The 12049-nt window shown below is 35.3% G+C and overlaps 1 protein-coding gene across 4 annotated transcripts in view; it reads left to right on the top strand.

Annotated features, from left to right (window-relative positions):
- The window catches only part of IPMK (inositol polyphosphate multikinase), a 65204-nt gene that overhangs the window by 21478 nt on the left and 31677 nt on the right, over positions 1-12049 (top strand). For all 4 annotated transcript variants that reach the window (XM_053910286.1, XM_053910285.1, XM_053910287.1 and 1 more), the window contains 2 exons: positions 5545-5641; positions 11513-11685. In XM_053910286.1, the coding sequence (XP_053766261.1) occupies positions 5545-5641; positions 11513-11685 (270 nt within the window). The remainder of the gene's footprint in view (positions 1-5544; positions 5642-11512; positions 11686-12049) is intronic.

Raw genomic sequence — 12049 nt, 5'->3', positions numbered from 1 at the left:
CAGTTTCACTGATGAACATGGATGCAAAAATTCTCAACAAGATACTAGTAAATTGAATCTAATAATAGATTAAAATAAATATTTACCATGATCAAGTGGGATTTATTCCTGGGCTGCAGGGCTGTTTCAATATCCACAAATCAACAGATGAAAGAAAGAACCGCATGATCCTGTCAATAGATGCAGAAAAAGCTTTTGACAAAATACATCATCCTTTCTTGATAAAAACCTTCAAAAGAGTAGGGATAGAAGGAACATACATACTTCAACATCATAAAGTCCACGTGCAAAAGAGCCACACACCCACAGCTTATACCATCCTCAATGGGAAAATCTCAGAGCTTTCCTCCTAAGGTCAGGAACACAACAGGGATGTCGACTCTCACCACTGTTGTTCAAAATAGTACTGGAAGTTCTAACCTCATCAGTCAGACAACAGAAATAAATAAAAGGCATCCAGATCAGCAAGTAAGAAGTCAGACTTTCACTCTTTGCAGATGACATGATACTCTACATGAAAACCCAAAAGACTCCACTGAAAAATTGCTAGAACTGATACATGAATTCAAAGTCACAGGGTTTAAAATCAACATACAAAAGTCTGTTGCGAATGTATACACCAATAATGAAGCAGCAGAAAAAAATCAAGGAATCGATCCCATTTATAAGTACACCAAAACCTGTAAGATACCTAAAAATAAATCTAACCAAACAGGTGAAAAATTTATACACTGAAAACTATAGAATGCTTATGAAAAAAACTGAAGAAGACAAAAGGAAATGGAAAAGCATTCCACGCTCATGGATTGGAAGGACAAATATTGTTAAAATGTTGATACTGTCCAAAGCAATTTACACATTCAGTGCAATCCCTATCGAAATAACAGCATTCTTCACAGAGCTAGAGCAAACAATCCTAAAATTTTTATGGAACCAGAAAAGACCCCCCAAATGGCCAAACAGTTTTGAAAAAGAAAACCAAAGCTGGAGGCATCACAATTTGGGACTTCAAGCTGTACAAAGCTGTAATCACCAAGACAATATGGTACTGACACAAAAACAGACACATAGATAAATGGAACAAAACAGAAAACCCAGAAGTGGACCCACTAATGTATGGCCACCTAATCTTTGACAAAGTAGGAAAGTGCACCCAATGGAAAAAAGTCTCTTCAGCAAATGTTGGGAAAACTGGACCACTTTTTACACCATACACAAAAATAAATTCAAAATGGATAAAAGACCCAAATGTAAGATAGGAAACCATCAGAATGCTATAGGAGAATACAGGCAGTAACCTCTTTGACCTCTGCCGCAGTAGCTTCTTACTAGACATGTCTCCAGATGCGAGGGAAACAAAAGCAAAAATGAACTATTGGGACCTCATCGAGATACAGTGCTCCTGCACAGCAAAGGAAACAATAAACAACAGTAAAAGGCAACTGACAGAATGGGAGAAGGTATTTACAAATGACATATCTGATAAAGGGGCCTTCCAAAGAAGGCAGCCGGTTGGCTAATAGACACATGAAAAGATGCTCAACATTTCTCCTCATCAGGGAAATACAAATGAAAACCACAATGAGGTACCACCTCACACCTGTCAGAACGGCTAAAATTAACCCAGGAAACAACAGATGTTGGCAAGGATGTGGAGAAAGGGGAACCCTTTTGCTCTGCTGGTGGGTATGCAAACTGGTGCAGCCACTCTGGAAAACAGTATGGCGGTCCCTCAAAAAATTACAAATACCCTACAACCCAGCAATTGCAGTACTAGCAATTTATCCAAAGGATACAAAAATGCTGATTTGAAGCAATTTTTATAGCTGCACTATCAACAGTAACCAAATTATGGAAAGTGCCCAAATGTCCATCAACTGATGACAGATAAAGATGCACACATGTATATGTCTGTATACACACACACACACACACACACACACACACAGGAATATTACTTGGCAATGAAGAAGAATGAAATCTTGCCATTTGCAACAAAATGGATGGAACTACAGTGTATTATGCTGAGTGAAATAAGAGAAAAATATGATTTCACTCATGTGAAATTTAAGAAACAAAACAGATGAACATAGGGGAAAAGAATGAAAAATAAAATAAGATAAAAGCAGAGAGGGAGGCAAACCATGAAAGACTCTTAAATACAGAGAACAAACTGAGGGTTGCTGGAGGGGTGTTGAGTGGGGGGGATGGGCTAAATGGGTTTTGGGCATTAAGGATGGCACTAGTTGGGATGAACACTGGGAGTTGTATGTAAGTGATGAATCACTGGGTTCTACTCCTGAAACCAATAGTACACTATATGTTAACTAACTTGAATTTAAAAAAAAAACTTTTTTTTTGTCCAAGATCATTTAAATAGTTAACAGTGGCCCCAGGATTTGAACTTAGGCAGTCTGGTTCTAGAATATGTGCTTTTAACTGCTACACACTGTCTCTTGTTTGAAGAATATATTTTATATTCACTCTGTAAAAGTCTTGTACATAATTTATTCTAGGTACCTTATTTTTTATTATTGTAAATAATATTTTTTGAGGTAAGTTTCCCAGTGATTGCTAATATAAGAATGAAAACGTTTGTACAGTGTTTCTTATATCTAGTAATCTTGTTGAACTATAACAGTTCTAATTGTTTTCTATGTAAGCAGTTCTGTGATTGGAAGGGTTTTTTGTTGCTGTTGTTCCTTGTATAGATATATATACACATACATTTTTTAAATGTTTATTTTTGAAAGAGAGAGAGAGACAGAGCATAGAGCATGAGTGGGAGAGGGACAGAGAGACAGAGGGAGACACAGAATCTGAAGCGGGCTCCAGGCTCTGAGTTGTTAGCACAGAGTCTGACTTGGGGCTTGAACTCAAGTGCTGTGAGATCATAATGTGAGCCGACACTTAACTGACTGAGCCACCCAGGCACTCCTGAATCCATGTATTTCTGTCAAGTAGTTCCAGTTCTGTGCTATATAGAAGCAATGATGGGAGGGGGGAATGCATCTTCCTCTCAGTTAACATTTCTCCATTTAAGTATGACTTTCTAAGTTTCTGATTACAAATTTCTTCTCAGGTTAAGGAAATTGCCTGTTGTGTGAGTCAAGAAACAAATGGTACACTTTGTTTATTTACCAGGGTGTGGTTAGAGTTTAAGGCCACTTGCAAGAGATAATGCTTTACTATCCCTGGGCCTAAAAGGGTAAAGAAAGGGAGTGGTTACTAGAACCCAGGGAAGTTAACTTTAGCAGAAGTCTTGTACTGAGAAGGAGGGAATTAGAGAAGTAAATAACCTGACCTCAACTCTTTTCCTACCCTCCACTGTCTTGCTCCATTAAGCGACAAGGGACCCCCATTGATACAGTTGAGTCAAATTAGCTTCTTGGAAAAAGAGGAAGATACATAGCATCTTTTCTATCTTTATTTCAAGAAACAATTTAAAATATGAATGGGTATTGAATATTTTTCACCTACCTTTTCTGTATTTATTGAAATGATTTTATGAGTTTCCTCCTTTAATCTGTTCAATCTGAACTATTATTTTCGTCACATATTTTCTTTGTCTGGTTTTGATATCAGGTTTCTTTTAGCTTCATGATATGAGTTGAGGAGCATTTATTTTTCTGTTTTGTGGAAGAATTTGTATCAGATAAGGATTTTGTTCCTTAAAGTCCTGATAGAACTTAACTAAATTCATCAGAGTAGCCAAATGTCTGTCTCTGTCTTTTCTTTTTCCCTTTCCTTTTTTCCTATCCTTTTTTCATTTCATTCTCTTTCCTGGGAAAGGATAGATTTGTAACCACTGATTCAGTTTCTTAAATATCTTGAATTTTTGTCAATGTGATAGTAAAATATAGTTGGATTATATTTTTATAATCTACTTATGACTCCTTTTTTATTCCTGATGTTGTTTATTTGTTGCTTCTATCTTTTTCTATATCAGCATTGCCACCAGCATTTTTGGAGTACAATGGTAGGGGAAGGGAGAAGATGCCAAAGTTTTTACTGTTCAGTAGTTAGACTTTCATTTACTCTCCCTGTTTTAGGATAGTAACTCTGACCTCCTCTGTGTCCACCTTTATGCCTAGACCCTAAATTCAGAGATCCTTTGGTTGAAGTCTTTGGAGTGGATCTTTATGAAGCCCAAACATCACTGCTTAGCTTACTGCTTTTGATTTCCTCTTTACTTATATAGACCCCTATGAATTTCCTTTCTTTCCTTGGGAGCTCAGCTATGCATTTAAGAAAATATTTGTTATATTTTATCCTACATCTCTCTAGTAGAAAAGTTTTTTAGGTTATCTAGTCCAGTGTGTTGAAGTAAATACCAGGCCTAGTACTTTAAAAAAATATTTAAAGTAAAAAGGGAAAGTTTATCTCTCTACTCTTCCAGTTCTTTTATCTTTTTCATGAATAAAAATATCATCAACTTCTTTAACTACTAAGTACATAGAGATATACCTAGTTCCTCCATCTTGTTGTTATGTCATCATGAACACTCTGCCCTCTGTTCCTTAGGCCAGGAACAGAGAGATGATAAGGTACACCCTTCTCTTAATTACCTTGGCCTAGAAGTGACTAATACCTCTTCTGCTCACATTTCAGTAGATCACATGGATATTTGGTGAGTGTATGCCACACTTGAGTTCATTCTGTAGAATTGGCTTGTAGGTGTAACTACTTGACATGAATATGGCTTGACAAATATAATTAGAATTGTAATACTAAGATTTCATAAACATTTTACACCCATAAACTTTAATGGTTTTGGATAATTAGGTAGACCATATTGTGAGAGTTTGTTGGATAAAATGTCTTATAAGTTGTGTTTTAAACAAAAATAGTTTCTTTCCCTCATCTTTTAGGAAACAAACAATCTAGTTCCAGGATACAGGAACATTTTAGTATTTTCTAGAATTATTATTGGTTATAAATCAAGGAATTAAATGCACAATAATTGGACTTAATTAAGTTAAAGGATAATTTTTTTAAAGGTAAAATCACAACTCCCTTGTAGACATGAAATAAATAGTTGTTAAAGATTTTGTTTAATGAGGGAACCAAGCAGATATTGAAACTGGTTCAGAAGAGAAGCCAAAGAAGAACAAATTTATAAGGAATAAGGGAAGTTAAAATAAGTATATATGTGTGGATACTGAATTCCCCCCTCCCATGGTGGGTAGAGGGTGGAGGGAAGTCAGTTGAACCTCCTCTGGCCAGAATTTATTTATGTTTCTGTGGACAGGAATTATTTTGTATTTGTGTAAAGCTTTATCTACATTTTACGTAGTTGTAAAATAGTTCAAGGACAGTGAAAAGCTAGAATTAGATGAAGAAGAATGTGCTGTAAACAATATGCAGTTTTTCCTTGGAGATACACAGTAATCTTTTTTTGCTTCCAAATGTATTTCCAGCTGAAACTCATACCAGATAAATTATGATTCAACAGTATTGTTTTTTTTTTTGAGAAATATGTAGGGCAATTATAAAGCATTATAAGAAACCAACATGCAAATGTTTTATTTATCTATATTTCAGGTTTATGCTGCTGATTGTACTGATGGTGTTCTTTTAGAGCTACGAAAATATTTGCCAAAATATTATGGCATCTGGTCACCTCCAACTGCACCAAATGGTAACCTTTTCTTAAGAATCCATCCTTTAGTATTAATTCATGAGAGTAGCTTTTTAAAAGTCTGTATATAAAATCAAGCCTAGTATTATACAAACAATATATGTGTGTTTTTCTTTCTAGTATTTTTTCTATTTCATTAAGGAAAACTTAATACTTTTGCTTTTCATAACCAGTTTCTTAAATGGTATGTAACATTAATGACCAATTTGTTGTAATTGAATAAAAAAATCTACATACTTAGTACTATATTAATTTATAGATGTTCTTTTTTCCTAATTTATTGGACAGTTTCCCATTTTGAGTAGGAAAAAAAAAATATTTTCTTTGTTTGACTTTGTCTCTGTATCTCCTATCCCCATCTCTAGGTTCTAAATTGCAGTCTTTTAAAAACTGCTAAGTTTCATGGTTAGAGGACAAAATGATCTATGTAAAGTCACAGCATTTCTTTCTTAGTGAATGCTTGAAGCAGTGTTTGCCTTTTCAAGGCCTTTGACAGAACAAATTTTATTTAAACAAGTAACATGACTGCCTAAAAATTGAAGAAGGTTCATGAATGGGGGAAGAGTTTTAAACTTGACTGGGTTTCCTTCTACTAACTTACTAGGTGTGCCATGTTTCATTTTTAGGGGAATCATGGTATCTCCCTTTGAGTATCCTCAGTTAGGTAATAGTAAATCTATGATTCCCTGGGAATTCTGTATTTCAGTTATATGAAAAGAGTGAGCCTAGCTTTTCTTTTTCCTTTCTCCCTTCTTCTTTCTTTTTTCTTTTGTTCCTTACTCCTTCCCTTCCTTTCTTTTTTTCTTTCTTTCTTGTCTTTAGTCCAATATACATATATTTCATATACATATAATACATATGTTATACATACATATATCCCTGATTCAGATCAGCACCTTAAATTGTTTCACAAATCTTTATGATCACCTTTACTTTATAGAGATTTCCATTGTAATGTAAGATATCTGGATTCCATTAAACTTTGCTACTAATTGCTATTTAATTTTGAGCAAATCATGACTCTTCAGTAAAGTGACATTGAAAGATTAACAAAGGTTGCTGAGGATGGGACTAGATTCAACATCTAGAAAGTAAATACTCAGTTTAAAAAGATTATTAAGAAGGAGTAGAGGGGCGCCTGGGTGGCGCAGTCGGTTAAGCGTCCGACTTCAGCCAGGTCACGATCTCCCGACTTCAGCCAGGTCACGATCTCGCGGTCCGTGAGTTCGAGCCCCGCGTCAGGCTCTGGGCTGATGGCTCGGAGCCTGGAGCCTGTTTCGGATTCTGTGTCTCCCTCTTTCTCTGCCCCTCCCCCGTTCATGCTCTGTCTCTCTCTGTCCCAAAAATAAATAAAAAACGTTGAAAACAAAAAATTAAAAAAAAAAAAAAAAAAAAAGAAGGAGTAGAATACTGAGCAAATGGCATCATTATTTTGAAAAGTAGGTATACAGAAAGAATTTGGGTGAGAGAAATATTTTAATTAAAAATGACATTTTATAGTTTGTGATTACTAGCATATGATTTAAAAATCAAGGACTTGCTCACAATCAACAGCCTTTTCATCTTCAGTACTAAATGGCCATCTATGCATCTATAGAAAGAGCAGTAACTTTGAAGTCAAACACTTGGTTTCTACCTTGATTATGTCCAAATTTTGAGAACTAAGAAACTGCTAAATATGTGAATTAAAGAACAACTAAATAGAAATTTGGCTAACTCGTTAACCTTTCTGATCTCTACTTTTTCTACTATAAATTGAAAATAATACCACAGAGAGTTGAGAAGATGCATGTTATGTTATGTGAGAATGCTTTGAAAACTCTGTATTCTTATTTGAATATAAATGGAAATTTGGTGCTACTGAGATGAGAAGATGAAGTAGGGAAAATGAAAGAAGAGAGGAGAAAATGCAAATAAAAGGAGTAAAAGAACAGGAATAAAAAGTGTATATGTACAGAGTGGCTCAGTACTAGCAACAACTGCCTCAGGGAATTTCCTATTCCTTTTCAATTTTTTACCTCTGGAAGAAGTTAGATGAGAACTGCTGCACCATGCAGGTGCTTAGCTTTGATTTTAATAGAGTTTATGGAATCATTTTTCCGTTTTTATCCTTTTGATTATAAATGAAATTAATATAAAATGGGAAACTTTTGTACATGTTTAGCCAACAGGGTCATGAAAACAAATTCTCTTAAATTTTAGTGGAATACTGGGGCGCCTGGGTAGCTCAGTTGGTTAAGTGTCCGACTCTTGATTTTGGCTTAGGTCATGGTCTTAACAGTTCATGGGATCGAGCCCCATGTTGGGCTCTGCATTGCTGGTGTGAAGCCTGCTTGGGATTCTCTCTCTCCCTCTCTCTGTCCCTCCCCAACTCATTGTGGGTGCTCTCTCTCAAACATTAAAAAATATTTTAAAAATTTTAGTAGAATACTGTGGTTAGCATTACTTTATTTTGCATATGAAATAACTGGTCTTTTATTCCCCCTTTGGGCATCTTTTTTTTAGGTGCTCAGAGTAGAGATTTATAAAACTTGATACAGTTCTTACAATCCAAAGTAGTAAAATGTAGAAAGTACTGCCAGTTTGCTCAGCAAATTATTGTAACTTTGAGAGAAGCCTAAGAATGTGCTGATTGATAAGGTTTTTTTCTTTTGATTTTTTATGATAGCTTTATCAAGACGTAATTTATGTACCATAAAACTCACCCATTTAAACTATACAATTCAGTAGTTTTTAGTATATTTATGGAGTTGTACAGTCATCACCATTAGTTAATTTTAGAGCATGACTAATGGGATTTTTTTGAAAGGTAAAACATTTTTTGCTGATACTATCTTTAAAGATTTTGAACTAGTTATATATATTAAATTACATTTGTATCTGTGTATAAACATATGCCTAGTACATGTACTGTCAAAAGCCTTTTATTGATAGTTCTTAAGGGAAATAGAGAAGTGTATCTTCAAGTAGGTTTGAACAAATTGAGAGTTTTCAATTGTAATCTCAGTCAGCCTTATTGATTATTAGGTTTCTGGATCTAGCTACTAGTCAAATTTTAGGAAGCGTGGACTGAAATAAGTTGGCATACATGTCTGTTCTCTCCTTTACACTTAAATCAAATTTGGAGGCTCAAAATCTCTGCTTATAATTCTACTTTCAGCTTATTTTGGTCTTGGAAATGACTGATGATTGAAGCGGAAGGCAGAAGTAAGGCCTTCTCTGATTTTCCATATGGCTTCATAGTTGGCCAGGGGTTCCTTATGTGGCCTTTTCCCCTTTTTGAGAGGTTCAGAAATGAAGATGGTAATCAATACCTAGTAGATTTTCTAGATATGGCAGGGAAGAATTTGATGAAACTTGGAATCTGTATTCTCATAATTTATACAATCAATAATATTCAGTAAGGGGTCTAAATAAGTTTTTCTTCAGCTCCCTAAATGCGTTCTGCCTTGTCTTTCCTTTAAAGGAACTAATTATCTCATCTTTACTATTTAGTTAATACAGGTCTTTCAATTTTTCCACAATATTTCATATGTCTATTTTTTTCTCTTTTGACACTGGGAATTTTCTGCCTCTTTCTTAGAGGGTTGGAAATATATTCCAGCAGTAGAAAACTTGCTATAGGAATTTTTTATGCTTAATGTATTAAAAGCAATGTAAGTATTATATTTGAAATATAAACCTTGTTGCTAAAATTTTTACACAGCTACGGAAAGAGGGATGGATCTGTGTACTTTCTCTCAAGGTAGCTGGAGATGGGAGGAGAGAATCAGAAGGGGCCTGTTCTGTGCTTTTTTCCCCCATCTTCTCACCCCATCCTATGGTTTTGTTTTGTTTTTTTTTTTAATGTTTATTTATTTTTGACAGAGAGAAAGAGCTTGAGCAGGGGAGGGGCAGAGAGAGAGGGAGACACAGAATTCGAAGCAGGCTCCAGGCTCTGAGCTGTCAGCACAGAGCCCGATGCGGGGCTCGAACTCACAGACCGTGAGATCATGACCTGAGCTGAAGTTGGACACTCAACCAACCTAGCCACCCAGGCGCGCCCCGACTGTGGTTATTTTTTAAAGCACAGAAGCTTGGGTGGGTTCCAGTCTTGAACAGGATAGTCTCACTGTGCCATTACCTTTCACTATCAACAATCCATGTCTGTGTCCAGACCTTTTGTTTTCTCTTATTGAACAAGTCTGTTTGTGAGAGGCTTTCTTTAAAATGTGTCATACTCCTTGTGTGCCAGTGCTGGTCTCTTACGCTATAGCTTTTTATCATATTTGGGCTTGACTTAACCTACTTCTACACAGTCCTGACCTTTCCCCAGTCTTCCTTTGACTAAGGGATAAAATTTATGTCTTTATTTTTTATCCTTTCAATGAAAAGATTTATGGCCCTTAAATCTGAGGGGCTTAGCACTTTCTCAAGCCCTGTCAGGGTTGTTCTCCTTTTTGGTTCAATGCAGTCTTCTTTGTTGTAATTTAATAACTATGCTAGTCTTGGTGGGTCAAGGTAAAAGAAAAAAGGGTGAAGTCTTTTTTGTCTGGTGGCCTTTTATTTAATTAATCGAAAATACATACCTTTTCTAACTTTGTCACTTTGGTGAAAAGCAGAGGTGTGCCTGGGTGGCATTGTCAGTTAAGCATCTGGCTCAGGTCATGATCTCAGGGTTTGTGGGATTGGACCAGCATCAGATGCTGCACTGACAGCATGGAGTCTGCTTGGGATTCTCTCTCTTTCCCTGCTCCGCTTTGTGCTCTCGCTCACTTGCTCTCCCAAAATAAATAAATATACATTTTTTAAAAAGCAGATAAATTCTGTTTTTGAGAAAAAGTTTTTAGGAGAAATGCTTCTCATGTTCATAAGTGAAAATTATGATCTCATTCAGAACTTTGGGAAGATTCTTTCAAATAAAAAGGGGAAGAATTTCTTTCCTCCATTCCTTTAGTGTAGCTAGATCCCTACTTTCAGGCTAAAGCTATAATTAATTCAGCTATAGTATGTAATAACTGGGACTTCTATAATCTTTTACTTGAATCTCCATTTATAATAGTTTTCTATGGGAAGATCTATGCAGAATGCCAAAGAGGTTTACAGATGAACTTTTTGATGAATGCCTATATTCTAAAAAGCAAGATATTTATTTTCCTTTTTAGAGTATTAAGACTAAAATGTGTATTTGGCAGTGACCATATTTTAAATTGACTTACCTTTCTTAAGCTATAGTTCTGTTGTATACTCTGTGCGAAGGATTTATTCCTATTACTAATTAAACATTTTTTTAATGTTTATTTTTGAGAGAGAGACAGAGTATGAGTTGGGGGAGGGGCAGAGAGAGAGGGAGACACAGAATCTGAAGCAGGCTCCAGGCCCAGAGCTATCAGCAAAGAGCCTGACATGGGGCTAGAACTCATGAACTGTAAGATCTTGACCTGAGCTGAAGTCAGACGCTCAACTGACTGAGCCACCCAGGTGCCCCTCCTATTACTAATTTTCAATGAAGAATTTTAAAAATTATTAAAATACTGAGAGATCTAGTGAGGCATAGATGACATAAACTGTATTCTCAAAGGGGAATACATTTCTGGAATAGCTTTTAAAATAAGTTATTTTTAATGTCCTTATATCTATTTCATGCCTTTGCTTATGAATATTGTTTAATAACCTCCTGAAGAGTTTCTGAGTGATATTTACACTTGTTATAAATTTGTTGGTCAGTTTTGTTTTTTTTTTTCCCCAGATGGAGTGATAATAATTGTTGACTCTGGATTTGTTTTAACTTTTTTCTCAGTTTTAGGATTTCCTCATTTTGTTTTCCCCTGGTAGTTATTTGAGTAGTAATATGTTTGCCTATTACTAATTAAAGTTTTTCTTTAATAACAGATTTATACCTAAAACTGGAAGATGTGACCCATAAATTTAATAAGCCCTGTATAATGGATGTAAAGATAGGGCAAAAGAGTTATGATCCTTTTGCCTCATCTGAGAAGATTAAGCAACAGGTCAGCAAGTACCCATTAATGGAAGAGATTGGGTTCTTGGTGCTTGGCATGAGGGTAAGAGTGATTATTTGTAACATTTCGTTTTACATGTTCTTCCCTTGAAAATTATAGATGTTATTATAATAGCTATATATTAGAAGATAATATATTTTGGATTTGGGTTGTCCATATTTCCCCCAATGAGGGTAGAGATTTTTATCTCTTGTTCACTAATATATGGTCAGTGTCTGGAATGATTCCGACAAACAGTATGTAATTAATAAATGAATAAATGGCTGAACTGTAAGACTCGCTTAGGTAATTTTGTTTTTAGGAAGCTTAAGTTTAGGTGCAAAGTAAATAGCATGATAAGTAAACGTGATATTATTATGATTTTGCCATGAGAAAAGTGCTAAGTTTATATGTTCAGTTATTTTTC

This window comes from Panthera pardus, unplaced genomic scaffold, assembly GCF_024362965.1.
Source record: "Panthera pardus isolate Hobbes unplaced genomic scaffold, ASM2436296v1 HiC_scaffold_22, whole genome shotgun sequence".
In the NCBI taxonomy this organism is placed as follows: domain Eukaryota; kingdom Metazoa; phylum Chordata; class Mammalia; order Carnivora; family Felidae; genus Panthera; species Panthera pardus.
This window is presented reverse-complemented; position numbering and strand designations above follow the sequence as displayed.